This window comes from Lepeophtheirus salmonis, chromosome 14 (genome assembly GCF_016086655.4).
Source record: "Lepeophtheirus salmonis chromosome 14, UVic_Lsal_1.4, whole genome shotgun sequence".
In the NCBI taxonomy this organism is placed as follows: Eukaryota; Metazoa; Arthropoda; class Copepoda; order Siphonostomatoida; family Caligidae; genus Lepeophtheirus; species Lepeophtheirus salmonis.
In genome coordinates, this window is record NC_052144.2 from 25,867,346 (window position 1) to 25,887,482 (window position 20,137).

The 20,137-nt window shown below is 30.9% G+C and overlaps 2 protein-coding genes across 2 annotated transcripts; both read left to right on the forward strand.

Annotated features, from left to right (window-relative positions):
• Nucleotides 1–9,083: 9,083 nt before the first annotated feature.
• LOC121129288 (uncharacterized) lies at nucleotides 9,084–10,051 on the forward strand. The gene is made up of 2 exons (XM_040724994.1): nucleotides 9,084–9,191; nucleotides 9,256–10,051. The coding sequence occupies exons 1-2, from the start codon at nucleotides 9,180–9,182 to the stop codon at nucleotides 9,922–9,924; spliced, it is 681 nt and encodes a 226-aa protein (XP_040580928.1). The 5' UTR covers nucleotides 9,084–9,179; the 3' UTR covers nucleotides 9,925–10,051.
• Nucleotides 10,052–15,438: 5,387 nt separating this feature from the next.
• LOC121129289 (uncharacterized) lies at nucleotides 15,439–16,385 on the forward strand. Its single transcript, XM_040724995.2, has 2 exons — nucleotides 15,439–15,534; nucleotides 15,609–16,385. The coding sequence occupies exons 1-2, from the start codon at nucleotides 15,523–15,525 to the stop codon at nucleotides 16,260–16,262; spliced, it is 666 nt and encodes a 221-aa protein (XP_040580929.1). The 5' UTR covers nucleotides 15,439–15,522; the 3' UTR covers nucleotides 16,263–16,385.
• The last annotated feature ends 3,752 nt before the right edge of the window (nucleotides 16,386–20,137 follow it).

Consider the following 20,137-nt stretch of genomic DNA (forward strand, 5'->3'; position numbering starts at 1 on the left):
TTGTTTTATAGGTTGAGAAAATTTTGACTTACTTAAACATAATGAATCTTGAATTGCTTTTATGGCCTTTGCTCTGAATTTTCATAATTTTCATTCCAGATAAGTACCTGATGTTAGATACCTAGTGGAGGGTCAAGTCATTCAAAACATTGAAAGTTGTTCATTTTGACTTGGATCCTATTGACTCTTACCTTAAATTTTATGGATTAATTACAATCTTCTGTATACGAGTATAGGTTTGTAATAGAGTTTTTGGAGCTCAAGGGTACTAAATAGGGAATTATGTTATAAATAAAAAAGTGACTGTCGTCTTATAAAACAATTATAAGAAAAATGACATTTTCTAAATTATTAAAAAATCAAAAAAGTATGGACAAAAAAATAAATAGGTGAAAATTGAAGTTTCGTTTTTTTTTCAGGTGCAAAAAAAAAAAAAGGGAAATGCTGGATTAGTAGATAAAATACAGTTTGTAGAAATTTGTCTGGAAATTCGTTTGCATATAAATTTGACAAATAAAAATTGATTTTTAACTAAAATATCTGTCTTTTTGAACAATTTTTCTATTTTTTTCCCCTCTTTTTTAATCAAACGTCAATTTTCAATTATAAAGAAGAAATGCCACAAAAGGATGCATTTCAACAAGAGAATCGCTGGGCAAGCACAGCAGATTCATTAAATAAATATCTCTCTCTTTCTATTTCTGGTGACGTCATTGGGACAAGCTTTGGTTATTGGCTATTCATTCTACTACATAAATTTAAAAATAAAGTTTGTTATTATCATAGTAGTGGCTATTTCTCAAAACCCAAGAGGCGTTTCATACCACAAATTCCTGAAAGACCTTACAAGAAGGAAGGCTTGAAGCCAGATTTTGGCTTTTGATCCTTTGTGTTTCAAATATTCTATAAATGAAGAAAAGACAAATTCAATACTAATGAAGCCAGATTTTGTGATCAACATTTTGATCCTTTGTGTTTCAAATATTCTATAAATGAACTTTAATTAATAAAATTAACATTTCTCCTGGGACCATTAAACCACCATTTGAGAGGTGCATTAACCAGGGAGAAAGCAATGCTTCATTTCAATATACCCAGCTACATAGCTCAGTCCTTGAACATTGCAATCCCACTTTGCATTCTCAGGAATTTCAAATGATTTTGATACCTGACAGGCTTTTATAAGTTCAAAATCATTTGAAATTTCCTATGAATCAATCTGGGACTTCAGCTCATCCATATGTTCATCGATGGACTCCGGCGTTATCCCAACACTTTCATATATCTTGGCAGTAAAGCAAATACCATTATCATTTTCTTCTTACATAAAACTGTGTGTTTTTTCCAAGTGATACATTTTTTATCCTTGATTGAACTTCGACTGGTCCTGGATGGGAATTATCACCGGATATACCACAAATTCTGAAAAATAGTTAAACCTCCGTTAATACTTATTATTAGTAATTAAAAACTAAGTAATAGTTATTTCATAAAAAATAATTAATTAGATTGAGAAAAATTGAGTGAATTAAGAAATATTTCACTTTAAGTATGTACGTGTTGGGGTAAATTGGACTTAATTACCGACTAAAGAAATTCTCAACACAATCTTGATTTAATCTGCAAGTCAAAATATAATTAAGCAGACAATTTTCTACTAAGTCAGTATATAAGGATTTTAAAGATTTGATTGACATTAGTATGTCTTTTTGCGAGCGAAGATAACTCTTTAAATATCCATCACCTGACTTATGTATAATTTTCATAGAATGAATGAGAACTTCCATTTTGTCTAATACGTATCGCTGTTGTTCCCAATGTATTCCAAACCCACTTGACATTTTCTTCTTATCGAATCTTCTACGGGAATTTAAAATATTGAACTAAGAGTCAAATGCAAGAATTAATTCTTCTTTTAGTTTCGCGTCTTCTTTATCAATTTTCATTAATTAAAAAGATATCGCTTTAGCAGTTGTTCTTGATAGTAATTGAGTGCATATGAAAAGCGCTGTCTAGCATTTCCCTTGCAATTTAAATGAATGTCACTGAGTATATGTGCTATCTTAAGCTCACTGCCATCTTGAATTGGAAGTTTTTTAAAATCCGACTTCTCAAGCTCAGCTGAACGTGTGCCATCCCCTGAAAATGTGAAAATTCATTTATCTAGCAAATGATCACGAGCTCTCTTCAATAAATGGCATGAATCGGGAAATACATAAACATTGCGTGAGGGGTCACAAACGAGTAACTTTTGTCATTTAATGACAGTTGAGATATTAGAGATACATTTCCCATGTCCATCGTGGTTTCCTCGAATACTAAAACCATGCTTCTCCATTTCTCCATCCGATCTTAGATTTTCAGCTAATTCCGGTTCCGATACCATCTTTATCGACGATTCCCACTCGTTATTCTGTCTAAATGAATTTAATGAACAAATAGCAAAAGTGTTTACTTTTTTTAATGTTCACCTTTTTATTAAATTACGGATAAGAAAAAAAACAACAACTTAAATTTATCAATCATAGGTAGATGTTAACAAATTTAAATTTAAAAAAGTTAATTACTCTTAGTGCTCAAGATTCAATTAATTTCCTGTTGGTTCACATTGGAGAATTTGACACCCTTCCTCTGTTAGATAAGTAAATTCAGCCTTATCCCCCTCGACTCTGACCTAGTTTCTACTGCCTCAATTATAAGAAAAAATACTTGCAACACTGACAATAGACTATTTTATATTATTTTAATTGTTCGACTCATATGAGATCAAATGGTATTGAACTGTTTCCAGTTCCTAGCTGAGTTTTAAATGCTTGCCCTAGGAATTGAAAGATGTATAAACCAGTGCTCGAGTCCGGAATCGTGTATTTTTTAATGGACTTGGGATGGATACTGATGACTCGAACTTTACTTTGAAAATATGGACTCTACTTGAGTTCTGTTAAAAACAATATTATTCAACAAAAATACAAAAAATAAATATTTAGTGTCAAAGTTACTTAATGGTTTCAGAGTAAACTGCTTAGCTTAGCTCTGACCGTTACATACTTTTTGAACGACACATAATTCAATTTAAATGTATTGGGCCCTAAAAATAGAGTTATTTCTAAATTGTTACTTTCAAGTAAATTTCCTGTACAAACCTGCAAATCTGTATAATCTTTCTTTGTACTCCCCCGCCTTCTTTTATTTTATTTTTGAATTGGTCTGAACGCCGGCGTTTAGTTCAGCTATTTTATTCATTTGTAACCGTAGTTTTGGTACCGAAAATGAGCTGAAATAAGTCATATTATCCATATAAATAATTATTCATAGGTATCGGTGGAATTGGCAGAATTCCAGAAGAGTACTATATGGACGTGCTACTGAGATGAGAACATGACTGGAAGAAGTCTTTAGAGTTACAAGGAGACTATGTTGAAATATAAAAATTCAGAAAAAACGTCTTGTATCTCTGTTATTTTAGAAAGTTTTCAAACCACCCTCGTATTTACTCCCCAGAACAATAGCTAGACACGGCCATTGCTACATTCTTACTTTTTAAATCAAGTTGTAGCACTCAAAAATGACGAATCTGCAAACACTTAAACATCCAGACAAACTTTGCTTTAATACTCAAACAATGTAAGTGAAATGAAATAGAAACAGTTTTATCAGAAATCCTGTCATACAAAATTAAGTTACTGACAAATCCCGATAAAAGCAAAAATTTTCAACTTCCAACCATATATCAAACAACAAAAACATTTATAATATTCAATTATGTAACTTTAAAGTCAATTCCGTTTACTCACAATGTTATTCAACTAAAGTTCAAAGCAGTAATTACTTCATTGTGTTCATTCAATCATAATTAAGTGGTGTTGATTCTAATGAGTAAACTGATCTAATCAACTTATAAATATCAAATATGATCAAATGTTAATGTCATTACAATTATAAAGATTATTATTGTGGCAAATGTTAGAAAAATGAAAAAAAATGCTACTTGTATCATGTATGTAAAAATTTACCAATATCGATCTTGTGTCCAGTATTTCTCCTCTTCCTCATTTGATGAATACTTAACGAATGCACAATCTCCCATGTACATATAATAAGAAAATAGGGATTGAATTTCCGATCTAAAGTTATGAAACTGTTTGAAAATATCATTTTAAATTCATGTGTTGATTGCAATATAGAGTCAAATCTGGATAAGAGTAACAAGTCCGTTCCAACAAAAACGTTGCTACTGTCAAAATTATATTTTTATACAAAGTACTTCTTAGCTAGTTATGAAAATAATGAGTACAATGGCGTTGTTAAAAAAAATGAAAATCAACATGGTAACCCTGTCAATTTGAAGAAGGTTATGGAGTAGAAAATGAATAATGCTCATGACGTTTCATTAAATCAGCTACAATCACCTGTGACAAGAGAGGAAGAATAAGGATATAAACAAGGACATTTGCTAGAATTACTCCAATGTCGATCCCCAATTTTACTCTGAGTCCAACCAGGACTTAAAATTATAACTCTGCATCAAATCCTCAATGGTTACGCTCGGTCTTTTATGAGCACACACGAATGTTCACTCAGGTTAGGAATAAAATTTACTCTACTTAAGAAGTATGTTCACTACTCAGGAATTAAATAATAATGACAACTGCTAAGGAAAAGAAAATTCATTCTTCAGATTACAAATTCCAAAACAATGGCAGCTAAAAAATAAAATAAAACGAATATAATACTAACGTAATTAAAATGGTTTTTTTTTTGTTTTAAAGCTATTCCATCCATTCACAGTCGTAAATATCAATTGAAATGATAAAAATACTTGAATGAATAAAATAAATTGGGAAAAAATAAATCCATATTTTAAAATAACCTTAACAAAAAAAAAAAAAAAACTATCCTTTAACATATTTATCTTAGTAAATAACTTGGAATTTTAAAGCAATGTAGTCCTACATACCAACAGTGTCGTATCTAGTGCCTGCCACCACAAATTGATTTTGTACTTCTTTTTTCTTTTCGAGATATAATGAAGATATCAACAAAAAAAGGCATATAATTTTTTAATATTGTGGAGAAATATGTCATTTTTAATGTTTCCATAGTAAGAATGTTAGAAATAAATAATTTGTCAGAGGTAATCGTAATAAATTGTCTTTACTTTTATTGCAAATTGTAAATGAAAATAGGTAAAGTTTATTTTTTTTAAATTAAGTAACAACTTTAACTTGATACAAAACAATTATAATAAATTAACAATTATGAAGTATGAATGGAACATGTATAATTTTGTTTATTTTATATTACACACACGCAATAGCTTTTTCGAGCTTTACCTGTTGTTTATTCTTATTTGTTTTTTTTTAATAATATTTCCCATAGGAGTCTTTGAAGTTCAGAATGTAATGATGTATTAAACTCTTATAACCAAATAGGTAATGTTATTCTACTATGGAATTATAAAGACCTCTCATAATCAGTCTGAATTTGTAATTCTCATATGAGATAAACAAAAAAAGAGACAAAAAGTACAAAACTGCATGGTGTAAAAATTATTAAAGATAATAAGTATGTTCAAAATAGATGAAAGTTTAGAAAATCTAATGAAAAGGTACATTATTTAAATCAATTTCTCAGTTTTATTAACTGTTTTAATTCTTAAAAACTACACAAATGGATGAATTCTTCCGCAACAAGAATATTTATTTTATTTAAAGTGGGATAGGTACACTTTGGGCCAGTTTTATCCTGAGCGGACCCTAGGGCAAATATAAATGTACAAACCAATTTTATTTCCTTTTTATAAAATTTGAACTTAATTCCCAATTTTTTCAAATAAATAAACTTTAAAAAATAGTTTATGGCAATATTTTGATAAGCTTTTTTATGATTAAAAAATACATTAAAATATTGGTTTCCTTGTGAGAATAATGATGGAGTTATAATCTTGCCTCATATGTGCTTGTTCTTCAATCTATGAGTATTTTCTAGCATGAATAATCATCTTGTCTAATGATAATTAGTAACAGAGAAAAGATTAAAATTCTTCTATTAGATTGTTTGCCGTTTTTTTAAAACTAATTTTATTGCTTACTTTGTCAGTGGTTCGAATTCATTACATAGTGAGATTTTGTTGGTGTATGCATTGAAATTTCGGGGCATGATTCCATCATTTTTCCCAACAGAAAACAACCATTTAATACTATAAATAGTAATACATAATAAATATATTATGACTAAAAATTCCAAGAGAACATCAATTTTAAGCAAAAATAACCAAAACAACTTAAACATGTAATTCATTTATATATTATGGCGAAATATCTAAGAGGCCAAATGGTTTTAAGACAAATGTCCTAAAAAAGAAATGGTTTAAGGGAAAATATCTTGAGACAACATATTAAAATTACCTAGCGCCACATTGTACATTAGGGTCTCCCATCCATGCATATTTTTGAGCCACTTAAATACAAGAGGTATCAAAAATTGTGTGGTTTTACACTACTCCGGAACAAAAATTTAGGTTTTTCTCACATTTCAACCATATGTTTAAGTTAATACAATAATAAATTTTTTAAAGTAGTTTATTAATAAAATCATGATACAAAAAATAAAAAAATAACATAATCAAAGTAGAGCTCTGAATCCACGACAAATACTTAGAATTTAATATGCGAACAATATGTACATACTATTAATAGCAAGAATAGGCTCATGATTCCTAGAAATTTTTGACAAAATACGCAACAGTCGGCTGGCAAGGTTATGCCATCAGTATTTTGGGATGTGCATAGTATAATATTTACTGATTACCTCCCCAAAAGGGAACAACAATCAACAACGATTATTACTTAACTTTGTAGGGGCACAAACCAAATCTGATGCTGATGATTCTGAACAGTGTTTGGTCATGTGTAAACGTAATAATCGATAATTTTTTCGTCGGTATGGAATAATGGATTAAACATGGATCCCCATCACTTCACTCTGGAATCAAGACGATCATCATCTGAGTGAGCCAAAAGCAAAAGAGTCGGCTGAAAAGGGCCTCGGATGCCCATGTCATAATATTCCTAGACTACCTTGAGAAGGAGAATGGTATCAACAGTACATTATATAGCGTTACTAGAGTGTTTGAAGAACAAAATCACGGAAGAAGAAGAAAGTGCTGTTTCACAAGGATAACGCACCCTGTCACAACTCAATCAAACCAATTGCAAAACTCATGAATTGAACTTCCAACTACTTCAGCATCCACCTTGCTCTCCAAATTTGACTTTCAGTGACTGCTGGCTGTTCGCCGACCTACAAAATAATGCTACCTTTCAAGAAATTTTGATTTATTGAAGGGGTTATCTCTAAAACTGAAGAATATTTCAAGGGAAAAGATAAAACGTTTTATAAAAGTGGCATTGAAGTATTGGAGCGGCGTTGGAATGATTGCTGCTCTTGATGGAGATTATATTAATGAATCAAACCAATTTTGAACGCAAATAAAAAATGTTTTCATATTTCGACCCAATGTCTCAAGTGTTCCTTCGTCAAATTACTGTTTGGCAAATTATCCTTCGGCAAAATGTACATTTAGCAAATTGTCCTTGGGCAAATTTATGTTAGGATAAAATGTTATCGGCCAACATTCCTAGAACCACCTCGAAAAAATTAGAGGTAATCACCAAAAGTGATGTCTATTTTGAGACTATAAGATCAAGCATAGCATAAAAATACCATCAGAGAATTGGATAGTCGCTATAATCGTGGATCGTGGTTGTATTGAATAAAGAAAGAGGGCTCTTCTCAAGATTTGATATACATAACTTGTATATCAAATACACTTTTGATAATTACTTGATGTAAAATAAATCTACCCAATTATTTAATCAGATTGACGAACTGGATCGGGATCTGGGACAATCTGACTTGATGTTATTCTCTACTTTTGTAATCCATTAATGAGTGGCAAATGATCCACTGCAATTTTAGGGTAAGTTACATCTTATTAGTGGAAATTGTAGCGTAGAGGACGCTATATCGATAACTTTAGTCGGATAGACAAAGGATGTAAAATTTGACCTTAGACATAAGATATTTTAGATGTTGTCTCATTTTTTTAAACCTATTTTATTGGTATAAATATATCCTATATCTAATTAAAAGGATAACAAGTTTTTATCTACTTAAAAAACGAACAGATGGTACAAAGTGGAGTCCTTCGAAAAAAATCTATATTTATTATAAATTTATTAATCCATGTATTTTATCAAGCTGATTGAACTACTTTTAATGTAAAAAATGTATTCATATATCATTTTGATCAATCCTTGATGAAAAAGGATGAGGAAAATATCAATCAATTACTCGCTTCCTTGTCAATTACTATATCTACTTATATTATATTCTATAATGAGCTAATCTTTAATTGCAGATTTTTCAAAGAAGGACATAACAGAATAATTACATATTTTTTCTTTAACTGATATTATAAGATATAACTTCTTATTCCAGATAAAAGTTATTTTCTTTTCAATTTTTGACTCCAACACAAAACAGAGTCACTTAAAAACAAATTGTTTGCAATAAAGATTCTGTTCTTATTATTTCTAATAAAATTGCAAGTCAAGAGACTTTTCAATATAATATTGAAGTATAAAAATATATTGATGAATCATGTAGAGTGATTTAAAAAAAAGAAAAGACATTGAATGTCGATTAAAATGCAATCGATGTAAAAGAACAGTTATAATTTATGGACAATATACATATTTGAAAAACGACGATAGACATTTGATTTGTTGATTTAGGAAATTTGTTAATTTGTTGAAGCTTCTATAAAATAATATTTATCATAGATGTGAATTAACATTTAAACCAAGTATGTGACATTTTTGCGTTTATTTATTATTGTTTGTATGTTTTTTTTAAAACGTGATGGTGTAAGTTTTTCAAGTCTTGAATCACGCCTTGCTAATTGATCATCTTCCTTCTCTTCTATGTTCTTCTTTGCATGCTTTTTTTGGCAAGACTTGCAGGACATCATTCAACAAATAATAATCCACACACGTAAATCCGAGTGGAACTTAAACATAAACATAGGTAGGTATATATATAGCTATGACGAACTCCAGACAACAAGTCAGTTTTGAGTTGAGAACCAAAACAAACAGACAGGCACAAAGGCTATCATGAAGTGCTTTGTAAGTGATGAATTCCTTCATATTTATAATCAGAATAATTCAACTTTTTTTCTTTTCTCTACAGAGCTGGATAATTTTTGCCATAGTTTTATCAGTGAGCTTGGCTGCTCCTAGCTACGGAGGCCATGGTCATCACGGAGGACATCATCATGGTGGTCACTATGGAGGACACCATGGGGGATATGGAGGAGCACATGTTTACCATCACCAATATGGACATGGAAGCTATGGACATCACGGAGGACATCATGGAGGACACCACCATGGTGGCTACCACAAGAGAGAGGCAGAGGAAGAAAACGTGATCGAAAATGAGGAAGACACAGGTGTTGAGCTTGTCAAGAGATCAGCTGAACCCAGCTACGGTGGTCATGGGCACCATCACGGAGGACATCATGGAGGACATAGCAGCAGTCATGGAACAGCCTATGTCCATGTCTACCAAAGTGGTCACGGACACCATCACGGAAGTCATCACCACGGTGGTCATCATAATCATGGAGGACATCACCACGGAGGATATCACAAGAGGTCTGCTGAGCCTGGATATGGTGGTCATGGACACGGACATGGAGGCTATGGGCATGGTCATCACGAACATGGTCACGGTGCCTACAAGTTTGGATATGACTACGGATGGAAATCATCCCATCAAGGTCATCATGGTGGTCACTACAGCCATGGAGGGCATCATGGACATGGTCATCATGGACACGGCCATCATGGATACTAATCATCTTTTTTCCGTGTTGAGATTAATGTTCCAATCTCAAATATTCTGATATTGTCACCATTGTTTTGAATGTATCGTGTTATAATTTTTTTTGAGTAAATAAACATTTCTTTTTAGTTGAATGAAATTTTTTGATTGATTTATTTTACTTATTTGAAGTTTTTTTTACTATGTCTTAAGATAACAAGTATTTCCAAATTTAGAATGATTAACTTTAGTGGGTATTTTACTTTTTTTTCATATTCAATTAATATGCTAAAATGTTCGAAAACTGATTTTTAAAATTTTTTCAAAAACTAACTAATTTAACATTAATGATGTGTTATGGTGTCCTCACATTATTTTTATGTATTACTTATAGCAATGTTCATTTGTTGTGGAAATAAGATAATAATCAGTCGTCATCATTATTGGATCGTTTTAAACATAACAGAGATGTGTTAGATGAAGTAAAATTTACATTCAAGACAAAAAATCAGGTCTCCGTTATGGTTTTGGATATGTTGAATGTGATTGACATGTGCTTCTACCAATATTTATCAAAAAAGGTGAGAAAGTCAACAGTGAGTTGGATACATGAGGTGGATATAGGAAAATAAAAGTCTATGAATTAAGAAAGAGTATCAGGGTATTCCATATACATTCCAGCATGATGGGGCGCCTTGCCACACGGGCACAAAATAACCTCAAAAGATCTGGAAAGACAATGTGCGTTCGTTTTAGACGAAGAACATGTTGCCCATAACTTTTCTGACTTGAACTCGTTGGACTTCTCCATATAGGGACAAGTTGAAATAGCTGCTTGAAACAAACCCAACTTACCAGTAGCATCTTCAAAGGTTGCTATCAACGCTGTATCGGAAAAATTTGATAATTGCTACATCAAAAGGACTTTAAAGCATGACAGAAACAGATTCGAGGTCGTAGTAAAACATTAAATTGATTTAAATTATATTTTTATATTCTATACAAATGACAAAAATATATATTCCTCTAGCGTTTTCTTGAGTTCGTTATTGGTGAAGTTTTAAATCAATCACCACCAATTGTATAGTTAATCATGTCCCATACGGTGTTTGAATTATTACGACATTTCCCCCATCCAATCTGAAAGCAATTTGTTGTGTCAAATTAACTATTATTAAGAAACTCAAAAAATAAAAATCACTCAATCCGACTCGGAGTTTAGTTTTAAGCCCTTTTTCAAATTAATTTGATCAAAAATCGCCTTATAATCCTTACCGATTTGAATTGTAGTTTGTAAGCCGCTTAACTGATGGATACATAAAATAAATAATTATGTAAAATTTGTAGTCCAATGTTTTTAAGTTATGTTATAAAAAGTAGGATTGACTTTGTGCACATTTTTTTTACCTTAAATATTTTTAACATCATATCCTTTGATTTTGATACATTTTGATATATAAATAATTAATCCATCATTTCAAATTATAATTAATAACAGGGAAGTGATTATAAATTATTCTATTCGAATCGTTACTGTGTTTATTTTTGTTTATTTTTTTATTCTACTAATTGTATTACCTACATCGTAACATTACATAGTGAGATTTTGTTGGTGTACACATTAAATATTTTGATTAAAAAATTCCAAAGGAACATCTATTAATAACGTATATTTAGGCGAAATATTCTTGAGGCAAAATGTTTCAAGGTAAAATGTCCTTAGACGAAACAGTTTAATGCAATATTACATAAATAATTAAATATTAACTATGTTCTTTAATGTAGAGCTCTATAATCAGCGGTGATATAATTTTCCGACACCTTTACAATGGCTATTGTATGCAGGACAAATTTTCGGGGGGTCATTATATCTGAATAGTACTGTAGCACCGCACAGAATAATTAAAACAATATATATAAATAATTTATCTTAAAACAGTCGTTTCTAAAAAAAAAAGTCATGGTCTCACATTTCATTTTATAAAAAATCTAAGTGATATTATACAAATATAAAAAACATTTATTTCTCGTAAAGAAAAGAAACTACGTTTTTAGAATAACAATTTAACAGTGTTAAGAGGTAAACCTGAGATTATTTATCCCTATAAATGTTTTTGTATACCAAATGAAACATATTTTTACATTATCTCTTCAAGAAAAAAAAAAGTTTAGACCAGTGGTTCTTAACCTTATTAGAGTTACTGAACCCTGCAAGCTTCATCAATGTATTTACCCAACTCCTTTGTGATTGAAAAAAGAAAATATGATTTCTTCAAAACATATGTATATATTTTATTAGTGCACACAATAAACCATGCATCAGTTGCAACCAAAAACCACTTTGACCAAAGAAAAAAACCAACAAAAGTTGAATTTCATGCAAAACATGTTCTATGAATATTTGCTCCAAATCAAAGTGTCTTTGGTGTTGCCTTTCAGTGACAAGTTCCGAAATACGCGGCTTCACCTTGTCAAGCGCAACTCTTATATCGTTTTCGCAACAAGTTTCTTGCAGCACAGATATTAAAGCTTAGTAATGTGGCCTGTTAGTACCTGCAGCCAATGACGGGCAAGCAGAGTGTACCGTCTCAAATAACACCAATGAGCTGTATTCTTTTTGTGTTACATATTTTAGCAAGAAAAAATTTGTAATCTAATAAATTTTTGTACCTCATAGTTTGTCCATTGTTTTTTCATGCTAGTATTCCACAGCTCAGAGCGATTAAACCCTGTTGCAGCACACTCGCAGTGAAAGTAGGTCGCTCCGGTCGCGTCAGTGGATCAAACCCAGGTTAACATCCACTGGTTTCGACAAAATAACATTTCATCTGAAAAATAGACACAGAATGTGTTTGATGAAAGAAAATAAACCTACTGTTTTTCTTAGAATGTATTAATAACTATATTATGTTTGTAAAGTTACAGTCTTCAAAAGCCATTTCTGTGATTTCTCAAACCATTGAAGTTTGGAGAATTACTGTTTGCGATCAATTATTACCTATCTCTTTGAAGTAATTTCATCTAATGATATTATTTCATTTCTTTTCTTTTAATCAAAAATAAAGGTCAATCTTTTTTTTCAAATTTCTCCCCTCTGTTTCCTATGACGTCATCTATGGCATTTTAGCATATCATCCATGTCTATGTGGTCTTAAGTCTTGACCACTCTCCCCAATATATATATAGTTGTACGCCTTCCTTCTTAGTCACCACGTGGTTTGTGAATTGACAAACTTTTTTAATTATTTATTTTATTTGGGCATGTTTTTTTTAAATGACAATTATGACGTCAAAAATAATAATAAATACACAGAGACTAAACATATATATATATATAATAATAATAATAATATGAACAATTTTACTGTATACCTCAATAATCTGTAAGGAAGGGATCGGTGTAAAGAAAAAGTTAAATTTAGTTATTAGAAAAAGACAGTCGGTTGATGTGTGAGCTCTTTCTTCTCTTTGTTAATAATTTAATCAGTTGTGGGGGTGTTAACAACTCCTTCTAAAGGAAGATTTATTGGCTATGTTTGGTGTAAATTGATTTAAAAATGTATAATTAAATAAATATATATAAATTTAAATATAATTATATAATAGTTAGCTGATATGAACAAGGCGTTGAGCTTGAATCATATTAAAAAAAAAAAAAAAAAAAGGGGAAATTACTTTCTCCTTCAATTTAAAAAAATGAATGTGACTTAAGATTAAGTTTAGCTACGAGCTAAAGTACTCCCTGACTGATCAAATCATATTATTTTTTTATTCTGGAGGAAAGAATGTTGAAGTATTAAATGAGTAGGTACGGGTTAGTGTGCTCACGAAAAACGTAGGGTAACGCCAAGGTTTTGTTGCTACATTCTATATTATTATGCAACATGTGTCGACGTCTAATAACTCTGGGCAATGCCGGTTACTGCAATTATTGTATTATCATATTTATAGTTAATATTAACCAAAATTATTTGAATAAAGACAACACAATCAATAAAGCAGTTTTTAAGAAGCAAATAAACTTCCCAATTTGCTCTGGGGTCAGACTCTGAAATTTCATGTAGACTACCAATGATTTAATAGCTTTGATACTGGTTTGATAGCTTTAATCACTCAGACAATAATTTATGCACTCATAATGATTTCAATTAAATTTTGTAATCTATGGACAGGTGTGCCCGTAAGTGGTCGGCTGGAGGGACTGTAGCCCTCTACACAAAATTAAGGATTTTTTCATTTTTATTTATTTTTTGGGAATTTTGATTTTTTTTTTTAAATTCAATTTTTTGAAAACAGCTTTAAATTTTTGGTTTAAAAATAATAATAATATTTGAAATTTAATTTTTAATTTTTTTTGTATAAATTATAAAATTTGAAATTAAATTTTGGATTTTTTTTCCAAAAAATTAAATTTTTGAGAATAAGTATTGATTTTGATTTTTTTTCCAAAAAAAATAATATTTGAAATTTAATTTTAGAAATTTATTTACTTTATTTTTTGGAAATCACTATAGATTTTTCAAAAAAAAATTCCAAAAGAAGTAATACTTGAAATTTCTTAAAAATATTGAAAGAGCTCTGGATTTTGAAATATTTTTCAAAAAAATTAAATATTTGAAATTTTTTTCAAAGAATTTAATATTTGAAAGTTAATTAAAATTCCTTTTTAATTTTTTGAGAATAGCTATGGATTTTTGATTTTTTTGAGAATATGTATGGAGAATGAATTTTTAGGTTTTTTTTCCTAAAAAATTAATATTTGGAATTTAATTTTTGAAATTTTTTAGCAAAAATGTTATATTTGAAATTGAATTTTTGAAATTTTTTCCAGTTCCACTATTCCTTATAATTAAAAGGAATTTTTATTGGAGTGTTGGGAATGAAAATGCACATAAAAAGTAAAGAAATTGACTATTAAAATATGTCAATAGGGCTAAAACAACAAAACCATGTATAATTAGCAAACAAAAAGAAAAAGAAGATAAAAAAAATATCTACTAAGACATTGCAAAAGTGGTTTATGGTCAAAATTAATCCATGCGTAATGATTATAATTTGCTAATAAGTCTGGAGATAAAAATTTGCCGAAAAAATATGTTTCTAAAAACTAATATGACATAATTGTATATGAAACTTTAGAATTAGTAAAATAACTAAAATATATTTATATTCAGAAATATTTTAAAACCCCTCCGTATTTAAAAAAAAAAAAAACAATATTTTATGTTGCATAGAATATAAACGTTAGTTCCATGGTTGATTAATTTATTTTTTGACTAACTACACATTAACAAAGAAATTCGCCAATTCAAGCCGACAAATTTGTATTAGATATAAGAGTAGGAAACTTTGTATAACAGTTTAGAATTATATGTGTTCTTTAAAAAATATTAAGTGATTGTGTAATACTGTTAAGTTTTTAATCACGCCCTATTGTATCTCCTTCCCTTGTTCTTCTAGGTATGTTTTTTTTTGGCGAGAATTTCAGGACATCAACTACAAAGTGATAATCCAGACACGCAAATAAAAGTCAAACGTACTCATAGAGGTATATATAACAATGATGAACTCCTACCAGCAAGTCAGTTTGTAGTTGAGAACCAAACAAACAGACGGGGAAAAAAAGGCATCATGAAGAGCTTTGTAAGAAATACATATAAAGTACAATATAATAGGAATAATTCATCTGATGATATCCTTCTTTTCTTTCCTTCCAGAGTTTGATCATTTTTGCCATAGTTTTATCTGTGAGCTTGGCTGCTCCTAGTTACGGAGGCCATGGTCATCATGGAGGACATCATCATGGTGGTCACTATGGAGGATACCATGGAGGACATGGAGGAGCACATGTTTATCATCACCAATCGGGACATGGAAGCTATGGACATCACGGAGGACATCATGGAGGACACCACCATGGTGGCTACCACAAGAGAGAGGCAGAAGAAGAAGAAGTGATTGAAAATGAGGACGACACCGGTGTTGAGCTTGTCAAAAGATCAGCTGAGCCCAGCTACGGTGGTCATGGACACCATCACGGAGGACATCATGGAGGACATAGCAGTAGTCATGGAACAGCCTATGTCCATGTTTATCAAAGTGGTCACGGACACCATCACGGAGGTCATCACCACGGTGGTCATCATCATCATGGAGGACATCACCATGGAGGATATCACAAGAGATCTGCTGAGCCTAGCTATGGCGGTCATGGACACGGACATGGAGGCCATGGACATGGTCACCACGAACATGGTCATGGAAACTACAAATTTGGATATGACTACGGATGGAAATCCTCCCATCATGGGCATCATGGTGGCCACTACGGTCATGGCGGACATCATGGACACAGTCATCATGGACACTAAGAATATATTTCCTTGTTCCAACCTGTAATTTTGAGTATTTTTATACTGTCACCATTGTTTTGAATATATCATGTAATAAATTTTTATGAGTAAATAAATGTTTATTTTATGTTAAATGAAAAATTGGGATCCCCGTTTATTCGACCTGTTCAAAAAATTGTAACTAGACTTATGATAAGAATTTTTTTCTTATTTAATCTAAGAAACTTAATGATGACATAAATTATTATTACCTATGAGGTGTTCTAAAAGGAAAAAAAAATAATAATAATGATAGAAGTGATCATACAGAAATCATATTATAAACAATATCAATATATCATAGTTGTAGTTTTATGGATAGAATTGTTAACAAATACATCATCCCCAAATTAAGTTGGTATATTATAATTTTTCACTTTTTAAAAGATTTTCTGATTTATTTAATCCACACAAATTCTTGAAAACTGGTTTTACAAATTTGAAAACCCAAATGATTAAACAGTAAAACTCTAAATGATTAGATTTGCCTTCCTTAAATTATGCAAATATTTTAATTTTTATTAATTATTAGATACTTCTAGAGACTCGAATATTGCTTTAGGGAGTTTTTTTGGTATGTTACAGTAGAATGTGATATAAATACATATACCGGGTAGTCCATTGAAATCTGAACACTTACTAATTCAATAACAAATTAAAGTAGAGTGATTAAAATTAATTCATATTTCAATAAAATAAAGCATAAGCAAATAGTTACAAAACAAAACAAATTTGAGCTCTCTAGCTTACGTACAAGTCCAGAAAATGACACTTGAACGGGATGGACGAATTTCCATACGCGCGCATTAAGCCCTTGGGCATCTCCAGGACCATTTCCTAAGTCAAAAAGGCAAGACTGGACCCGGATGAGTTAAAGAAAACACTCCAGACCAATCTTCTCAAGACCAGAGATTCAGGGTTTCACACCAGACTGCCCAGAGAGCTATGAAAAAGTGGATGGAAAGATCCTTGAGAGGGTGGAGAGGTCACATGTCCTTCGTTGCAAAACAGTTTTGAGTTCTTTTGAACTCTTTTTGACACTTTTGCCCCCCCCCTACGGTCCTTATGCCAACTCTTTCAACAACACCTTTTGGATGCATGTCCAGAGGAAGGCTTACAGTGCCCGTCACTCAAACGCCAAGGCCCTCAAAGCTACTGTCATTCATCTCTGGGACTCCAAGACAGAGGACTACACCTGCAGCGGCTTCCAAGGCTTGCATCTGGAATCCATATCATTGCTGCTACGGGCGACTGGATTAATGATTAGTAGAGCTCAGATGAACATCAATTTGTTGTATTGATTTTGTTGAAATTCTATTGTTAATTAAAAATGATATCTTGATGAAGTATACAATTCAAAGTGTTCAGATTTTAATGGACCACTCCGTTGATCACTCCATACAAGGCTATTAGTAGTTCAATCACTTATAATTGAGAAAACTTACATTTTAGATCTTTAACTCAATCCAGCTCAAAAATCTGAGGTTATTTTCATCACTACCTTAAGAAAAAACAAAACTAGAAAGCCAATCTGTTTTGGATTGTAGTTTTTTGATCATTTAATTAATGGATACATTTAGCTATTGAGTAACCTAAGTAACAAGAAAAAAATGAAATGCTTTCAAGTTATTTTATAAAAAAATTGATTGAGTTCAATCCTATTTTTACAAACTTAAATATCCCAAACATCGATTTCGATAAAAAATTTACCACAATTGTTTAAAACCAATATTTCACTCTAAAAAAAGATTAGATGAGATTAATAGGAATGGGGGATTATGGTAAGTTTATTTTATTCCCATACACATTATATTAAAATGTTTTCTAGAAATATAATGATTTAAAAAAATCTTAAACTTTTCTGCGTAAATTGGTTAGATATTGAGTGGTAGACTCATTACTTTGTATATTTTCCTTTTATCAAGGAAAACAATGTTTTAATTAAATGATTGGTTAATAAATAAATTCTAACTTTACTTTATACATAAATTGGTTCGATATTGAGTGGCGGAATAATTACTTTGTATATTGTCGGGTACCATGTCATTTCCTTCCGAGTAAATTAATTCCCTGTTTTTTCATACCCAGGCAATTTATTTCCACTTTCAAAATTGATATTTAGTGATGTCATAAGGTTCTAATCCAGAGCTGTACTTAAAGCAACAAATAAGAGTAAAGGAGCGTTCGCAGGATACTATTTTAGGGGTGAGAGGGGCTTGGTTTTTGGATTTTTTTTTGAACAATAAAAAATAAACGAAAAATTAAAATTTTATGAACCATAAATTCGATAATCCATATCTACTTACAAAAATTAATTTTTTTGGAAACAAAATTAAAAAAAAAAAAATAAAAGGGGGCTGTATTATTTCATGCAGAAGGGAGGGAGGGGAAGGGAGCAATGTTGCTTATTATTTATTTAGATCAGAACTGTGAGAAGAAGAAAGGAAGAGAAGGAGTGATGATAAAATGGATGAGAGGGAGTAGAAGTAGAGATAGACGATTGCAGAAAAGAGTAATAACGAAATTTACTTTTACTCTCCTAATTATGAACAATATCCTACTAAGATTCACTACTAAATATTTATGATGACGTCACTTCTTATCCGAAAACACCATAAATCCTTCATATCCGTCTCCCATCCATCACTTATCTCCAGTGACGACTGTCCAGGCCTCCCTCTACATCCCTACACAAAATCTACTAACTAGTTTTGACCGTATGACGTCAATAAATATCCTTCTTCAATGTAAGAACAAAATGTCCAGGGATGACTTTTACAGGGAATGAAATAAAAATGAAAGATAGGAATGAGTTTACTTATAATTATATTTCCGATCACGATATTATATTTTGATGTTATCAATACAAAAAATGTTTTAATTAAACCCTTGGTTTTGACTAATAAAATGTTCAAAAAGTAATGAATATTATACTTTAATACATTGAAAATTCAAAGATTTTCTTAACTTTATAAGCACTTCACTTCTAAAACCATTTAATGTGAAATTATGTTATATATATGTAATCTAATTTATATCAACTAATTAAACTTCTTAACATTCCCCAGCCCGTACAATACATATGTATTGTATACTTTTATGGGCACTACTAAAATATATAGTAACATAAAACATCTACACTTTTTGTAAATAATAGATGAAGTACAAATTTCTGAGCCTTTTCCCTTTTATTTTGGCCATAAAATTAATGGTTATTTGCCTAATCTTCAGTTCCTGGGCAATGGAATAAGTGCTCACATGCCGGTCCAACTCGACGATTTCCATTATTTTATCAACATTTAAGAGACTAAGGATTTGTGAGTGTTCACTCAATCGCACAAAAAGTTGGTCATTTTAATTTTTTTTGGGAAAAATCACTCATTTGGCGTTTTTTGTTCGAAAATTTAACCTTTTTCCAGACTAAAATGTATTAAAGAAAGAAAATTGTATTCCAGTTAGTTTAAACAATGTGTTTGATGACTTTTTTGGAGGGAAAATCCACCTGCAAAACCTTCCTTCATTGGGCGGGAAAACAATAGAAAACCTTCTATCTTTTTGGTGGGAAAACTATGGGCTTACGAATACATGATTGAATATGGGAGGAAGCAAGATTCCGATAAAAGTTAATGAGAAAAGAGGAGTAAAACTCGAAATTGACTCCAAAAGTCAATAGACTAATTGCTGAAACCAAAAAGATTTTTTTTTAATTACCCAGATAAATTGCTCTTTTTAAGCAATGATTCCGTGTACTACCTCCCCCAATGAAACCTTTTGTAACCCATTAGGCGTCATGGGTCAAGCCTTCCAAGTACTACACAATATATATTGAAGGATAAAAAATTGTATGTAAATTT